Raw genomic sequence first — 18827 nt, forward strand, 5'->3', positions numbered from 1 at the left:
TTTAAGGACTTGGTAGTCATAAATTTCAATTTAATTCCATAAAACTCAGAAGTACACATATGACGCGGCAGAGTTGGCTAAAAACAGTAAGTTAACCAACTCTTCAGATTTATGAAAATAATGGATTTCAAAATAGAGCTAAGAGTTACACATTTGCTCCTGCATCTTTTGTCACTGGGGCTGTCATTTGTATAACATGTCCCAGCAGCTCTGACATGTGTACACAAAAGAGCACAAAGAAAAACATTTCACTTCTTCGTTGCTTTAAAAAGCCACTCTTCATTGAATTACCAGTGGACATGTACCATAATAAAATTATAGTAGTTTATTATGCATGATTAAAACATGATTTAATCTTTTGTACGAAAATCCCTGTAAGAATAAATAGCGAACATTTACCAGTGCTCATTACGCCCTAGGTTGCTATTCTGAGTACATTACACTTATTTAATACAACATCCCTCTGAGAGGCTGTAAAACTCTATTTTAGTAAAAAGTTCAACCTTGCATTTCTTGAAGGCAATCAAGAATTTTTCTTTACATTTGTGTCTTCCACCGACGATTTATTTGTCCACAAGACTATAAATTCAGATTTGTGAGTTCTGCTTCATTAACCCCCTTCTGCAATTATTTCTTCACCCCAGAATTCACACTTCTTACACTTCCATGTGACGATAAGATTACATAATCAAGAGTTCAGTGATCAGTTTAATGAAAAATGCATTATGCCCTGAAAGGGGTTTTTGTTTTGCTTTGTGGTACATAAAAATCATAAGAATCTTGGCTTTTCACACTTAATTTAAAAGGAACTGAAACATATTTACTGTTTGATCAGAAATGCTGGTTACTTCTCTGTGTGACATAAAATGCAAGTTCAATTGGTCCTGCTTTTTCTGCTTTTAGTTGATTCCTTCAGTGTCCAATAAATAACTGAAGTTTACACTGAAATGGACAAAATTGGACCAATAAAATATGCTACACCTGAAAAGAAGTTTCAGTTCTTTAGGCAATTCGTCACGAGCTGGTGCCACAAATAAACTCACCTTGAGATAACAGCCCACATCACGGGATACTGTCTCCTTGGCTGTTTTTGCGGGAGAGAGAGAGAGAGAGAGAGAGAGAGAGAGAGAGGGAGAGAGAGAAAGAGAGAGAGAGGGAGAGAGGGAGGGAGGGAGGGAGGGAGGGAGGGAGGGAGGGAGGGAGGGAGGGAAGGAAGGAAGGAAGGAAGGAAGGAAGGAAGGAAGGAAGGAAGGAAGGAAGGAAGGAAGGAAGGAAGGGAAGGAAGGGGGGAAGAGGGAGGGAGGGAGGGAGGGAGGAGGGAGGGAGGGAGGATGGAGGGAGGGAGGATGGAGGGAGGATGGAGGGAGGGAGGGAGGGAGGATGGAGGGAGGGAGGGAGGGAGGGAGGAGGGAGGGAGGGAGGAGGGAGGGAGGAGGGGGTGAACAACCTCCTCAAAGAACAACATCTTCAAGAACAACATGGGTATTCCAGCCTATGCCAACACACAAAGAATAAAGATGGAGTCCCTGTCACATTCATGAAGGTAATCTGGAACAAAAGTACTCTGTTACTAATATCTAAATAAATACCTTCAAGTTCCCTCTGTATCTTTGTTAATGCCCATTTGATCTAGGAAATATTTTGGTTTACCTTGTTTACTTGATGCCAAATTTTATTCTCTTAAATGATTAAATATCAAGAAAAGATTTTAATGTCTGCTTATTTTCTACCTCCCTATTTTCTTTTTCTTTTTTTTTTTTTGTGGTACGCGGGCCTCTCATTGATGTGGCCTCTCCCGTTGCGGAGCACAGGCTCCGGACGCACAGGCTCAATGGCCATGGCTCAAGCGGGCCTAGCAGCTCCGCAGCATGTGGGATCTTCCCGGACCGGGGCACGAACCCGTGTCCCCTGCATCGGCAGGCGGACTCTCAACCACTGCACCACCAGGGAAGCCCATACCTCCCTATTTTATTTTTCAATGTTTCTTTCTAGACTCTCATTAGATGTCTTGATATTAAAATATTCCAGACATGACTCATGTTTTTCCTGCATCTATTTCTTCATCAGGAGGCATGGATACCATAACATGTAGTAAGTTTTATAATCCATAATTCCAAGTCCTGATGTGCTCTTATGAACACCCTCTACTAGTCTGACAGTCATTTCAATCACAACAAAATTTTTATATTTCTCCCCAAATTTCACTGCTTTATCATTTTTAGAAGTCACGTATAAAAGGCAAATTAAAAGGAAAACGTTCAGGAAGGATGCAGTGCTAGGTGACCCATTCACCCGTTCAGCAGCATTTACTTAGACTCCATGCTGTGCAGGCTCTGTCCTACGTGCTGGGGACACAGGGTAGACATGACAGAGGCCCTGCTCTCATGGAGCTTCCATTCTCCCAGGAGTCAGGCCAACAAACAGACTGTTGCTCTTACAAAAAGAGCAGCTCGCTAAGGGGACCGAGAGTGGCATCTGGGCATATGGGTGGTCACAAGGCCTCTGTGACCAGGTGGCATGTGGACAGAGACCCCCTCTACCTGAGCTAGGTCAGGCCAGAGATCTCCTTCATAATAACTCTGGATGAAGCAAGCCTGGGTCACTTTAATCTTTTTAGTAACATTCAGTTCAAATTAATTTCAGGTTTTGAGTACAATTAATTCACTAATAGAATTGTCTTGAAGCCAGATATGGAGCTGGCAGGATGGCAAAGCTCTCCCTACGAATTCTGCCAGCTTTCATTCCAATATGTCAGCCCTCACGGCTCCAACTCTGTGGATCCCTCTTCTTGCTGCGCCCATGAACAAGTGTGTGGTGAGAGCCTGAAATAAATAAGTGTAAAATGGGTCAAGACCGTCGCTTCTATTTCTGTTTTAAACTGAAGAAAGTTTGCCCCATTTCCAGAGGCAGAGACAAGAGACCTCTGGGTAAAGGCAAACTAAAGTATATATTAAACGTATATATATGTATGTATATGTACATGCATATATGTACATATATGTTCCCACACATCTGACTTATTTCTCTATGGTAACTCAAAATTGGTTCTTTTACAGCCGTTCTTTTCGTAATCATTACAGCATAACTTTTATTGGGTTGTAGATTGTATCTTTAAGAGGCCACAAAACTTTTTTAAAGGATCAAATTAAAAATTAAAGGTTTGAAGATGATCAAGGTTCAGATTCAATTAACATTAATTTTAGAAGAATTTTTTACTGACTGTGCATATTCAGTAAACTACTTAAGTTTTTGTTTTGTTTTTTTCTAACATAGCATCCCGGGGGAGTCATTATGTACAATCAGCTCTCTAATTCAGATTAACGTGTCTAAGTACACATTGATATAACAGAACACAATGTTTCGAGAGGCTCCCCTGCTAGAGACTATTAGTTGAAGCACAGGACTAAAAAGGTGAACTTCTTAAACTGAATTCCAAGCACTCCCAATCGTTACTTCCTAGGCCAGTTTCACAGGTTAGAAAAATACAGGATTTCAAAGGATACAGAATAAGGAAACGGACTACCAAGTTGCTAATTATGTAAGATCCCAATAATAAGCTATAGGTGATTTCTACAGTCCCCTTAAAATTACCCAAATGCACACTGATGGTGAAGGAAAGCCTCAGATCTGTGTTCTCGAATCTGTCTCTCATTTACAACCCCTTGCTTAGGTACTCTTGGGGGGAAGAGCCATAAAGTGAGTGATTTGGGGTAAGACACTGAACACTGTACCAATGAGTCTTACAAGGCAAGTTGGGAACGCATCGTGCTCTGGGGGGAGTGATGCTGTCTGATTTGTTTTTTGATTTTGGGACTGATTTCCAACCAGTCCTCAAATTGACTGAATATTAGCACGACCATTGAATTCCAGTGAATCGAGGTAAGTAAAAAAGAACCATCATATTCAGGCACGTGTCCAATGCTCAGAAGACAGTCAATTTCACAAGCCTTGAAGGCGTCCTAAAAAGGACACATTACAAGAAGAAAAGAGCTTCTTACAAGGGAAGTTCTCATGACATTTATATCTATTTCCCTAGGTGCTATCCAATTAAATAATTAGTTAAGACAGCAGAACAACAGATGGAAGGTTTCAAGGCGATCAAATGTAAATTTTATATATACATATATGTGTGTGTGTGTGTATGTATATATTTTTTTTTTCTTTTTTACCATAACGTGATTGTCTCTATGGAATCAGACAGCAGTTTCTGACTTGTTTTCTATCGCCCTTTGCCCATCTGCTTTCTGCTACCAAAATTTTAAGATGTGTATCAACAAAAACAGTATCTATTCTCTTCCCTCAAAACAGTTATTAAGTGTACCTCTCTGGCTTGAAGGTACATGACCACAGTGTGTCACCTGCCCCATTCAGCCACCCACAACTACATGCAGATGCTGGGCTGGGTGCTATGGAAAAAGAAATAGGTGAGGCCCAGCACCTCCTCCAGACTCACAGTTTAGTGAATTAAAGATGCCGATAAAGAGAGAAATTACAATACAAGGTGGCAAGGGCCCTCAGAGGGATATGGAAAGCAGTGCCCATGGTAAGAGTGAACCAACAGGTCAGGCTGTGCAGAAAGGGTGTGTGGAGAAGTGACAGCTGGGCTGGCCTCTAGAAGGAACTTCTGCCAGATAAAGCAGACCTGGGGAGGAAGGGCCAGGGGAGAGAAAGAAACAGCACGTGTGAAGGACAGAAGTGTCCGGCAGTGGGGGTGAGGTGAGAGGCAGCTGGTGCAGGCGTGCTGGGCTGTGGGCTCTGGTATTTCTCTCCCTGCACCTACATCTACATCCAGAGATGGAAGCATCAGGTTAATGAGTGCGTTACTAGTAAGGACAGATGCAGATGACACACAGAACCATCCAGAGAGCTGGCATGCGTGTGGGCTCCCTGCACCCTGAGGAGGCAGGAGGGGCAGGAGCTTGCCTACTGCAGCCCAGACACCTGCCTTGGCTGAGGTTACCCCGACTACGTGGTTATAGCTTAAATTTCAGCAGTAAATCTCTGAAGGAATAAATTACAAATTTAAATGTTATACTCTGGATTTTTTGAGGCTAGAATTATAACAAGAGCACGCTAGCGACCCACGTCTAAATTTTTAAAAAATGAACAGATGTCCAAATGCTCACCTTCCTGGTCTCCTAGACACGCTGACCCTCACTTTCTAAGAAACCAGAATTGTGTGTGTAGCAAATTAAGTAATTACGCTAACGATGATTTTAAAAAGCTAATCCTTTGGCTCTCTAACGTAACGTGTTATAATTTACAAGTGGCATCATAAAATAGCTCTTCTTTTGCTGGGATACATTCCAGTCCATTCGTCATAAAGATGTGTGTGTGTGTAAAGGAGTGACTTGATAAGTAAAATACCACTTACTGGGGAGGAAAACCTCAAAACAAACGGCAATTAAGCCATTAACGTTCTTTTAATTTCTTGCTTAACTTCCAGCTCTTGGTATTCATCTCCCCATCAGATGGAAACATTTTAATTAGAATAAAGAGAGTTTAACAAAACTTATATAATGAGTAAGCTTTCATTATTACTAAATTGTGTTTACTGAGTTTTTTCTTTCGTGTGACTACAATGGGCGAGAAGGCCATCATACTTAAAAGATAAACTTAAAATACAAAAGTGCACAGTCAGGGACCAAGCGGATTCTCTGTGATACTGAGGGCATCGCTGAAGCTGGGATGCTGAAAACACAGACCACCAGGTGGACCCCGCTTCCTCGTGATGTCAGCTCACATGGAATCAACAAGCAATGACGCCCTCGACACTAAGTCATCCAAGGGCCTATGGTTCACAAATGCTCGGCTCAAAGTGGGCTCCCCCTAATTTCGGGGCTGATAGGACTTTTGAGGATTTGGGGGTTAATCTTAATACAGAAAACAAACTAAAGGGAACCTAAAGTAATTTCAACTTGATAAAGGGACAGCATCAGGGTAGCCATTCACCGTTTCCCCGGGGTTCATTATTGGTATGGGCAGTATTAAGAGCGTGTGTGCTGCTGAGGTGTCCTGTTCACTCTTTCCAAACAGCTCATCACTTTCCCTAGCCTACAAGGCTAAAAAATAGCTTTCCGACCTCACCTTCAATGTTGATTAACCTTTATAGACACATTGTGGATCAAAGCCTATACATACACGTACACACACACACACACAGAGGCATACCTCGTTTCATTGCACCTCACAATATCGCGTTTCTGACAAATTGGAAGGTTGGTGGCAGCCCTGTAACAAGCAAGTCTATAAGCACCATTTTTCCAACAGCATTTGCCTATTTCACGTCTCTGTCACGTTTTGGTAACTCTTGCAATATTTCAAACTTTTCTATTATTATTCTACGATCTTTGATACTACTCTTGCAAAAAGATTACGACTCGCTGAAGGCTTGATGATGGTTAACATTTTCTAGCAATAAAGTATGTTTTTAATTAAAGTATGTACCTTGTTTTTTAGACATAATGCTATTATTGCACACTTAACAGAGTACAGTATAGTGTAAACATAACTTTTAAATGCACTGGGAAACCAAAAAAATTCATGTGACTCTCTTTACTACATTATTTAATTTATTGCAGTGGTCTGGAACCAAACCCGCAGTATCTCTGACGTCTGCCTGTACACACACACACACACACACACACACACACACACACACACACGTATGTGAAGTCTTTGCATAATAAAAGGCTGACCACGCCTGCCTTTTAAAAGCATCAGACGGCAGGCAGGTTCTGTATACTCTATTACATGGGACTGCCTCAAAGCTACTAAATGTGGGCTTCTGCAGGGATTCAAACACATTTAGCATTGTTAAATACAATTAATAGAATTTGAGGAATTTGAAGATTATGCCAAAATACAGGTAAGACTCTAAAGGATAAAAGTCAAAACCCCAGTGAAAAGTTGCCATTTTGGGGAGATCCTGCAAAATTACGGCCTTGTGTTCTGATGTTTTCTGTGACTCAGAATTCTTGCCTCAAGCCCCTAATTCCAAGGAGTTACCACTTGGATCTGACTTGAGGCAAGAACAATCCCCCAGAACCTCACAGATGCTTTGAGAAGTGTAACGGCATCAGGGGCAGAAGGGCTCCTTGGTGGGTAGAAAGTTAGAGCAGAGGCCACTGCAGCAGCAACCCTACCAACAGCCCCGGTCTCCCTCTCCTGCCTCTCCGACCCTGCTCGTCTCATCAGGACCATAAGTGGTTTCAGATCCGCACAGACAATCCTTCACAAACCCTGGCCTCCCTGTTCCTTGACCCAATCCCCCCCAGTACCCTTGGACTGTATTTCCACGATCATTCCCAAGACCTACGCTGTCCAGTATGGTAGCCACAAGCCACATGTGGCTATTGAAATGTGCCTAGTCTGAACTAAGATGCTTTGGAAGCATAAAATCCATATCAAATGTCAAAGATGTAGTACAAAATAAAGGTAAAATATCTCAACAATTTTTATATTGATTACATGTTCACATATTACATGGGGCTAAATAAAATATATTATCAAAATTAATTTCGTTTGTTTATACTTTTTAAAAATATGGGTCCTAGAACATTACAAATTACACATGCGGCTCACATTATATTTCTACTGGACAGCACTGCCCTAGACCTTGATGTTAACCATAACTGCACCCCTTGGTGATACCAGATTCAAGCATCCCACTCTCGGACTGTCCCTACGCCAACAATTCCATGGCCCCACTCCTGGAGTCCAGCGACCCCAGGGCTTCTTGTTGCCCCTCGTCTCCCTCGTGCTCCACTTTTGCTCCCGGCCAGGCTCAGAGTCCACTGCCCACCGTCACATCAGTGCTCAGCTCCCTTGCCCCTCCCTCCCTTCCCAGCACTTCCCTGGCAAAATAAATCCCCATCCCAGGTTAAATCCAACTCTCTGCCCTCTCCTGGCCCGCACTGGGGCAGCAGAAAATACAACTTGAAAGCACCTGCTCCGCTTCCTCTCCTCCCATTTTTGCTTGAACCAGCTGGAATCGGTGACGGTCCTCACCATTTCACTCATCCGGCTCTTATCAAAGTCACCAGTGACCTCCACGCTGCCAGATCCAGGGTCAGTTCTCAGCCTGTATCTGACCTGACGTTTAGCAACACTTGAACACAGACGATCACGCTCTCTGCTTGGAAACACTTTCCTTCAGGACACCCCGCTCTCCCCGGTTTCCTTCCCTGGCGTTCCTTCCCATCTCCTTCGCTTCCTTCTCACCCCTCCTCTTACCACTGGGTACCTCCCGCACTCTGTGTCTGAACTTCTCCATCCATCCACACCCACTACGGATTTCATCTATCCCAGAGCTTTAAGAACCGTCGATACGCTGACAACACTGAAGACTGGCTCAAGGCTAGGCCCCTCCTCTGAACTGTGACTGCCTACTGGACACCTCCACGCGGCATCATGAAGTTAACACAGCCGAGACCTTTCTCCTCACCCACCTCCCAGCCTGCTGCTCCCACCGTCTTCCCCATCTCGGTGGATGGGAACTGCATTTACAGTTGCTCGGTGCAAAAACACTGGCATCGCCCCCAACTCCTCATGTCTGCAGAGAGCCAATCAGCTCTCCCTTTGAAACACATCCAGCATCTGATCACTTCTTGCTGCTCTGGCCCAAGCCACCCCCAGCCCCTGTCACAGTCTCCTCATTGGTCTCCCTGACTCCATCCCTATCCCCCTAAACCAGGAATCAGCAAACTTTTTCTTAAAGAGCCAGACAGTCAATACTGTAGACTCTGTGGGCCAGATGGTCCCTGCTGCAACTACTGAACTTGGCTGTTGCAGCCTGGAAGCAGCCTCAGACAATACGCAGACAAATGAGCATGGCCCTGTGCGAATAAGACTGGAACTTAAACGGACACTGAAATCTAGACTTCATTCAAGTTTCAGGTGCCACAAAATATTACTATGCACCTTACTTTTTCAGCCATCTAAAAACGTGGAAAGCATTCTTAGTTTTCTGGCTGCACAAAAACAGGTGGCAGGCTGGATCTGGCGCTCAGGCCTACGCAGTATCGCCGACCCCGGCCCTAGACTACTCTCTGCACTGCACTCAAGGTGATCCTTTTAATCACGTTGTTTTCCAGCTCAAAAGTTCGTGGATGGCTCCCCTTCTCATTCAGTAAAATCAAAGACCTTCCCACGCCCTATAAGGCCCCGCGGGATCTCGCTGCTGACCGCCTCATCTGCTCCTGTCCACTGCTCACTCGATGTGACCATGGCGGCCTCCCTGCTTCTCTTTTGCTATTGCCAAGCCCACATCTACCCTGGGGCCTCTGCCTTTGCTGTTCCCTCTGCTTGGAATGCTCTTAGCCCAGATATCTACATGCATCAATGTGTCACTTCCTTCAAATCACCTTAGGAGAGACACCTGCTCCAGCCATGCCAGCCAAAGCAGCACGCGCACGCACACCAATATCCAGGGACCCTTAAAACGGTTTACCTTGCTTTGCTGTTCTGCGTCACACTCACTGTCTTATGATATTTATTTAGGTAGAAATAAACTGATCAGGCAGCTTTTTAACAGGGAGACAAAATAGCATAGTGTTTAAGAGCATGGAATCTGGAGGCAGATTACCTGGGTTGGAATGCCAACAGCACCATGTACTAGCGGTGTGACATTGAGCGAGTTACTTTTACCTCTCTGTACCTCAGTTTCCTCCTCTGTGAAATGGGGACAATAACAGCCCCTACCTCCTCAGTGTTCTGAGCACTGATGAGGTAATAAATGTAACTGGCACATGTAATCACTCAGTTAGTGTTACTTGCTTTTTGTTTATTGTTTACTGACCCTTCCCAGAAAATAAGCTCCTTATGACAGAAATGGCCTTGATTTGTTTACTGCTTTACTCCGGGCACCTAGGACAGTGCCTGGTACTAGGCTTTCCATAAATACTTATTGAACGAATGTATAAACCTTTGAATTTAAGTCCCTCTCAGAGAGGGCAGAACACTCCCCCACCCCCAGCACCACACTGATACCAGGAAGGGCAAAGCTTTCTTAAAACCCACCGCAGAAAGAGAAATAAAAACCCTACTATTCCAGGTGTGTTTGCTGATGTTTCTCTCTGTGGAGAAACCTTGAAGTGAGCCATAACCGCCGTGCTCCGAGGAGCACCAGTGTCACTTCGTAAGGGGCCTTCTACGATCTCAAACTGTGCTGCAGCCTCAGAGGTCACGTGTTCAGGTCTCTAACCAGACTGGAGAAGAAACAGATTCAGTAGTCAGGTTCAAATTCCGCATGCAAAATGCCAACGCAGTAGCACAGTTCTGTACAGGCCTGACCAAATTTCCTGGATACAAGCACAAAAGACTGCTTACTCAAAGTAGCCAACATTTAATTGACTTCTAAAAACAAAGAACATCTCGTCAAATAAAAGTCTTTCCCGAGCAAAAAGGTGGTAAAAACATTTCCATCCACCCGTCATACACACTCAGTCACTCACAACCATCACAGTACTATGGATTCGGCCACTCTCCTAAGAGGACTGAGTTTTGATTTATAAATGGTATTAACATGAGCTAAAGTACTTCCGAGTTCTACCATTCTGGGGACGAGTCTTTAATGTGAAGATACTGATACATATCCTGGTGTCACACAGGCTCTTCTTCCAGTGAGAACCCCCTACTTCCTTTAAAAGAAACAGGAACGATAGGGTCACACACCATTAAGCAAAGCAGACAACTGCCCTCCTGACCCTCTAAGATGTTTCCCTGTGAAATAAGGAACATCTTCAGTATTGGTTCTACCAAGTGGGAAACAAATGAGTGAGATGTAGGTGGTAAAAACACACCTATAGGGCTTCCCTGGTGGCACAGTGGTTAAGAATCCGCCTGCCAATGCAGGGGACACGGGTTTGAGCCCTGGTCCAGGAAGATCCCACATGCCGCGGAACAACTAAGCCCGTGTGCCACAACTACTGAGCCTGCGCTCTAGAGCCCGTGAGCCACAACTACTGAAGCCTGCAAGCCACAACTACTGAAGCCCACGCACCTAGAGCCCATGCTCCGCAACAAGAGAAGCCACCGCGATGAGAAGCCCGCACACCGCAACTAAGAGTAACCCCGCTCGCCGCAACTAGAGAAAGCCCGCGCGCAGCAACAAAGACCCAACACAGCCAAAAATAAATAAATAAAATAAATTTTTAAAAAAAAACCCACCTATATCCATTAGTAGAGAGTTCAGGTGTATAAGTGCCTCCCTGTGCTGAATGCCAGAAAACCGTGTGCCTAGATAAGTAAAAGACTATGAGGAAGGGTAAGAAACTGGGGGTCAAGGAGGGGATGAACCCCAAGAGGTCAAAGTGAACTGCCTGACCCCTGCCTGCACGGCTCTGGCCTCCTGCTGACAGGGACATAGCGGAGCAAATGGCCAGGGTCACTGGGGGCAGGTTTTTCCCCAGAAATGATAAGACCTGAGATCTGTCTTTTCCTGGTATCCCAGTGATGGTTTCGTTTTTTCATTCTGCAGTTGGCTGGTCACTCAGGTCACCGTGACACAGCACAGAGGACACACATGAGGCAGGCAGCACCCGTCCCATCTCAGTCCTGCACTGCTACATGGGGGCAAGAACCTGAAAAGTCAGGATGATAGCGTGCTAATTTAATACTGTATTTAGCTGATGATCCTAAATAACACTTTGTCAGCTTTTGTGATCTAGCACAAAACCACATGCCTTGTGATATACCAGCTGGGCTCTGGTAATGCCCTTGACTTGAGGCTTAAAAGCTTTGGCTGGGACATAACTTTGATGTATTGAATTTCCATTTCAAACTGCGATGATTATCCCTGGCTTTGGCATCGCACAGAGTGCTACCAAAATTAGATTATGGCTAGTTAATAAGACTATCTCTCCCCTCTGGTCCACTTCTGGGAGCGCCGCTGCTACCCTCTGCTTTGCTTGTTTGCAAGATCAAAAAGCCATGGCTGTTTAGTTTACAGGATGCGGGGATAAGAACCATCTGCCTGGTCTGGTGCTTCTTTAATTAAAACTTTAATTACAGATGTATCTCTGCACAGATACGTGAAGTCTATCAGCTCCTGTTCTTAATTACCTGTGCTAATGACAGCTGAAAGGAGAGTGAACGTTTGAGTGAACGTTTGCTGGGTGTCTCCTACGTGCCAGCACTTGTGCCACATGCCGTAAAACATGCCAGAGCAGGTACGAGAAACCCAGAGTCAAACGGCCGCCAACAACTTGCCACCCTCCCTGCCAGTCCTCTTCCCATTGCTACGGAAGAAGGAGAAATGTCCTTCGGGCTTCTCCCAGGGGAAAATGAGGGTCGGAGAAGGGTGAAATACTCCAAAGGATCCATAAGAAGAGAGAGGAGAACTCGGCACCACAGGCTGACTAATACCCACGTTCTGTGCGGGCACATGTGTCTATCACATGGTGTATTTCTGAACCCACCTAGAGACACGTGTGGAAAGTGGAAAGTCTGGTCTAAATCCTGTGATTCGGAGGCATGTCACCTGGTGCCACGGTAACCAGGGCCACGGTTTCCCAGGGAGATGACACCCACAAACGAGCACAAACAGGAGATGCTGCCCCTTCGCTCCTGACTGAGCAATGATCCTGCTGCCGCCTTGGCCTTCAGTCGCCCCCCTGCTGGCGAGGGCAGATTCTCACTGAAGAATGACAAAAAATAACTTTTCACACTTGGACCATGTTTCTTGGTCTCCTACCGCCTCCACAGGGGTTAAACGCCATCAGAACTGCCCCCCAAGGGGCCTGCTCAGCGCAGGGGCCCCTCCTGCCCACCAGCCTACCCATCAGGGCTGGGTATTTCTCTGTCATCTCCCGAGGCACACAGGTCACCGCACACGGCCACAGGGCATCCACGCGCCCCGGCGCTGGCTCTGCTCCCCTCCCCGGGCAGCAAGTCTGGACTGGCTGAGGGCCTCCGGAAAGGGCTCCCCCTCTCAGGAATGGCTCCTCGTCACCAAAATGGGGGGCCTGACCCATGACCTCAGACCTTCAGCAGCAAATACACTAAAAGCCAGATGCCAGTGCCTCTAGAGGGGTCAAGTCCATCGTTGGCCAGCACTCTGTCCTAGTTAGTGACGGCGTTTCTCAAACTGTCATGCCAGATTATCTGAATTTTCAAGACAAAGCACCCAACTTAAGGTTGATGATCACAAACAAAATCTGACAACTTTCAAGGTGACTCAGGGTAGCGCCTTCACCTCTGAAAGATCCCAGGACATACCGAGACGCGTCAACTGCTAGGAACACCTGCGATGTGCCCGACCCCTTGCGGGATTTCAAGTATTTACGGTCTGATGACAGATACACTCAGAAGCATCTGGCAGACGATGGAGAAACAGAGGAAAGATAAGACAGGGAAGGGTTGGGGGTTGGGGAGGAGAGGGAAGGAGGGTTGTAAAAAATAAATGCACGCAAGTAGGGCAGAGAAAAGAAAGTGAAAAGGCGAAGGAGAAAGGAGACCGCCCACTGGTTCATTTCGCCCCATGAGCGATCTCAAACCTGGTTTTCGTGATGGTCAGATGCCCACTTCCAGAAGACTACATCCCACCGAAAGGACAGCTGGGACTCTTCCCACAAAAAGGCTGCTGGTTGCTGGTGAGTGCACCACCACACTGGCCCACAAAGGCCCACTGTAGCTTACAATGCAGCTAACTATAGAATTAACGGCACTGGCCCGTGTTCTGGATTAGTGATAGCTTTTCCTTACTTAGGAGTAACATAAACATCCTGCATCTTTGTGCTCTGATCGATGGTTCTCTGCTAGAACAGGCAGCTCAGAGTCTGGGATGGGGCCAGTGCTCCACATTTTAAAGCTGTACAAGGGATCCTGGACGTGCAGCCAAGAGCAAGGAAGCCGCTGCTACGCAGCCCCTCCAGGTGCCACGCGAACGGCGGGGCCTTCCTGGTGATGCAGGTGGTGGGGTGCTGGAGGCCTCACTAAGTAAGTCTGGGGCACTGACGGCTGAGGGACACAAATGCATGTGGAGGAGGCCCCTGCAACCAAATGGCAGGATCTCCTGTCAGGGGTGCAGCCAGGTTTGCCGGCAAGCACAAGGCAGCAGGTACCAGAAGGGCAGCTCCTGGATTCAAGTCCCAGTTTTGCAACCTACTAGGGGTGTGACCCTGCACGAGTTTAACCTACCTGAGTGTCGGTGTTCTCAGGTGCAAAACAGGGTTAACAAACACCACCGACCTCATAGATAAATGTATATAATTATGTGGAAACGCTTGGGAATATGTGACACACAGCGGTGACTTTGTCCCCCTTATTCTACTGAGGATGAAGCAGTGAAGCCTCCTACAGCAAGGTAAAAATCTCTCAACACATAAATGCTTTCTGACTCTGTGAAAGCTCACTAGACAGCTGACTGAAGCTGAGAGAATGAGTAAGTGCTGACTAAGTAAAGGATGGGGTCTCTCCCACGGGTCTTTCCTGTGCCTCCATAGCCAAAAATAGCTAAAACAAAAGAACCTATCAACAAAGGGCCAATAAGCTCTTAATTATCTCAACTTTTCTTCCTAAAAGGTTAGGAGCCCAGATTTAACTTGCAGCACCTGAACTTACATTTTTTTAGAGGTGCCTGATTCCCATAAACTATCCAGTGCCTCCTCCTGTAAGCATGACTGGGCCTCCAAGACAATAGCAGAATACTAACAGGGATACTCTTTCAAGTTTAGTTTTCTGCAAGGTGTAGAAAATTCCATTTCACGAAATTCCATTTCATGGGAACTCCCACACTGCCTGGGTTTCTCCTGGCACGCAGGATCGGGCCCAGATGCCACGGCCATGGCCACACTGCCTGCCGGCCGCTGCTCTAAGTACACACTTGACATGCAGCCGCTCACCTAGGACTCTTCAGGACCCTCTGAGTAGGTACTGTTATTATCAACCCCACTTCAAAGAGGAGGAAGCTGCGGCACAGAGGGGTTAGATAACTGTCTCGATCCGACCACTTGCAAAGGGCCGAGGTGGGATGCGACGCGAGGCAGCCTGGCCCCAGCGCCCACGCTCCCGGCCGCTCCCCAGGGGATGCACTACAGCAGCCTCTCAGCGTGAAGACTGCCGCTGCTGAGAGCACAGCCCTCGCGTGAGGTTTACTTTCAAAGGCACCTTTCTTCTGGGTTCCCAGGGTGTCCATCTCGCATTTTCATTTATCCTGCCAACAACCCTAAAAAGCAAGTAGGAGACGTACAATATCTACGTTTCACACAGGATAAAACTGAAGTCGAATCAGTGAAATGTTCTACACATTCCTGTACGTTAAGTGGAACAACTGATTTCACTGTTTTCAACCCTAACGTGGAAGTCTTTTGAAGTCTTGCTATTTGAGTTTCTGAGTTTTGTGTGTCGCTACCTCACAAGATACCCCTGGCACATCCAGAGACCCGGCTGGTCCAAAGCAGGTTTTCTGACTCTCAGCCTAGGGTTTTCTCACTGAATCATGCTCACAGAAACTACATCCATGTGGCTTACAACTCACCAGAATTCCTAAATACTAACCAAATAAGCACTGCTCATTGAAAATAGGTAATGAAGGTGTCCGTATACCAGCTCTCTTCGACGTAACTGCAAAATAAAATTATCACGATAAAAACATTTCTCTTGGGTGCCTATTAACGTCTCCTTAGCTCCTACTGGACTTATGAATAAAGTATTTGACTGTCTCTAGAGGACCTAGGAGCCTTCGGGGAGATGTCAAGAGGCCCTGATTCTGTCAACAGGGAGCTTGTGACTCTCATCAGCTAGCTCCCCCTCAGGGGTCGGGCAGGTATAGGGCTGCTTAAGCAAGAGGAGTGCAGAAGACCGCCACTCACAGCCCCTTTCAGCCCTGCGACGACTGTTCCATAAACTCCAAGCTACACATTCTTCTTCTGGTGCTAGAAGGATACGGAATGCATTCCTATGCAACTCTGAAAGCGTTATCATAAAAAAAAAAAAGTCACCTTAAAATGCAAGGTTGGATAAATAAATGCTCCTAACTTCTGGAACATTCATTCCATGTGCTTTCTGGCTTTGTAATCATGGAATGTTTTACCTACTCATACGTCTCAGCTCTGATATTTTGCAATTCTGTGAAAAGATACCCAACAGGCCAAAGGCAATTTCCCAGGGATGTAAGTATAACAGACAAAGACGAGCTAGTAAGCCTGAAGAAGTGTTCCTAAGAGTTCCAATCTCCACTGAGCAGCTCACTACAACTAATTTTAATTTGTGGTTCTAATGAATGACATAAACTTTTATAGGTATCAACAAAGCTCAGAGAGGACTTAAATCCATTTCAGTGCTCATTTAACAGCTTCAGCTGTGTGCAATTAAAGCATCAGCATTAAATGTTGGAGAATAAAATAATGAGACACTTAAAAAATAATCTGTGCTTCAGCAGGCCATGCTGGAGATTTCACAGGATTTTTTTTTTTTTTAAAGAACATGAATTCTCAGGAATATCTTGTCAGTTCCAAGAATTAACTCAAGTTTCATTTTTTAGATTTCAGTTTTTTTGCTTTTGAATAAGAATTTTTTGAAAAGTGGAATACAATTAAAAATGCATTGTCTGAAAAACAGTCATGAAACAGCATATGGCATAAAGCAATCTGGTATAAGGACCATCACAGCTGACTGACCAGGTTTCAGCAGAGACAAAAGGCCACTTTTGATCAGGTTAAAAATGTTGCTCGTTCTTAACTTATACCTCAAATAAAGAATAAAATACTGAAGGAGGGGGAAAGGTGAATTTTGGAAATGAGACAACTTTCTTATCTTCCAGTCCGTACATGGAATTAAAGGGCTAAACTTTTCCTCCCACCAACACTTGAAAATATAAAACATAATGTGAGGTTGTAGAATGTGGCAGCTGAGGCCAGTTAAGTTCAAGTTGCCACTATTTCTGAAAGATGAGTTAATCTGCAAAGGAAGGGGTGTGTGGTGATGGTGAGGGGGTGTGTGGTGATGGTGAGGGGGTGTGTGTGAGAAGGGGCGGGGCAGGGGCATGGGGGGGGGCGGGGGGGCTCTGGGTGTCCGCTGTGTATGCAAGTTATGTGTGAACACCAAGTTCATTTGGCTATTGCAAAACATGAATAGAAGAGGAAATATACTGCATGGGGAAATGCACTCATTAAACTTAAATTTTAAAAGGATGAAAACACAGATTACACTTTATTTTTAAAACTGAAATGAATTTTAATACAGAAAATGAAGACAGCATTTTGCAAATTTATCGCTCAAAGGGGTATCTCTATTTGAGGAAATCAGCGTGTTACACTTTGAGAGATGAAATGTTACAGCTTGTACACCAAAATCAAAAAATGAAATTAAATTAAAAAATGAAATGGTTACCAAGGTAATGCAGGTCAGGGGATCAAAGGTGAAGGGTCACACATTATTAAAAAGAAATCCAAAAGGACGGCTGCATCATGATCTCTGCAAAACAAAGGAGCTCCAGTAAGTAAAACTAATATCTCCGAGAATTTAAAATCAAGTTCTTGAAAAGAAGACTCCCCTGTAATTGAACACAGTCATTCCTGATTCCGTGTAGAGCCATTTTTATTTAGGTACAACACCAAATTTTAATTACCTTTTTGTAAAAATTTAACCATTCAATCATATTAAAACCCCAAATATCCCCCATTATAAGTGACTAAGAAGTGCTGACAATTCCACTGGACCCCACACCCTGTTTTCTGGAAATGACAGTGTTTGTTAAGTTGCCAACATATCAGAAATCTAATTTGGTCACAGCGTGGTGAGTTTTTTTCCTCTCCTCAAGGAATGAGTTCCAAAATTGAGTTTTTGCAAATTTGTTTCATTTGAAGTAGCTGCATAAAATTTCCATTATTGGAACATTTAGTATAACAATGTTCTAGAAGACAGCAATAAAGTGATACGTGATAAAATAAACTGTGTAACTATATCTATTAAGATCTGTTCTCACATTCAACTCTCACTGCGGGACGGGGTTGGTGGGGCGGGGACACAACATTTTAAGCAAAATAACTTGCTGTCTCCACTGGAATTACACAGAATTAATAGAAGCTTGACACCAGCAATATCTTAACAACAGAAAAAGAGTATATGACAGTTTAGGCCTCAATTTCCTGTTATTATTTACTCATCTCCCTCATTAACAAACCAAAAAGGACATTAATAAACCTTGAAAGGACAGAAAGGGCTAAGGTTTTGTTCTGCATCATGTGGCCACCACGGATATCATGACAAACATACTTATTAACTTTGCGGCAATAGCAAGCATAACGATTAGGAGTTACAGTAAATAATTTCCATATTCCTTTCACTAGTAAATAAAATGACTACTATTAGTGATCTTTAGTCTCATCTCTGAAACTAAACTTGAGCAGGCTACACTTTCCTGATTTCAGGATCCAAATTCCTTACTTGTTGCTGGACAGGCAACAATAGAAATAACGCCTCTCCATCTACGAGGGTAAACGAGAGCACCACTAGCCAAAAAGAACTGTAAGTACCATTCGTTCTTCCAGTCTCCGAGCTTAGTTTCAATCTTACAATATCTAACATTTGAGTTTACCCTGATAAAATCAAATTCCCCAAATACTTCCATATTAAAATATAGACAACTGCCCCAAAGGATTTTATTAAGAGGAACAGAATACTCTTTCTGGTGGCTTAGAGCAATCAATAAATAAACTCTATAAAGATTGTGTCCCCCCGATTAGGTTTTGTTAAAAAATAACTTGCAGAGCTTCATGCACTAGACACAAGTGTGTTAGCGCCTCAAGGCCACATTTCTAAAAAACGACTTTCTTTTTAAGTTCCAGAGATACTGAAAAGTAAACTAGCATCTCATTTATCTGGGA

The 18827-nt window shown here is 44.6% G+C and overlaps 1 protein-coding gene across 1 annotated transcript in view; it reads right to left on the reverse strand.

The window, feature by feature from the left end:
• Positions 1 to 1424: 1424 nt before the first annotated feature.
• LOC111187206 (calmodulin-binding transcription activator 1) overlaps positions 1425 to 18827 on the reverse strand; it is a 104578-nt gene continuing 87175 nt past the window's right edge. The window contains 2 exon segments of the mRNA XM_089901868.1: positions 1425 to 2792; positions 2795 to 2822. Coding sequence (XP_089757994.1) covers positions 2752 to 2792; positions 2795 to 2822 — 69 coding nt within the window. The 3' untranslated portion in view covers positions 1425 to 2751.

Source organism: Delphinapterus leucas, chromosome 1 (assembly GCF_059928025.1).
Source record: "Delphinapterus leucas isolate spDelLeu-1000000601 "Yukka" chromosome 1, BTC_Dleu_Yukka2, whole genome shotgun sequence".
Lineage (NCBI taxonomy): Eukaryota > Metazoa > Chordata > Mammalia > Artiodactyla > Monodontidae > Delphinapterus > Delphinapterus leucas.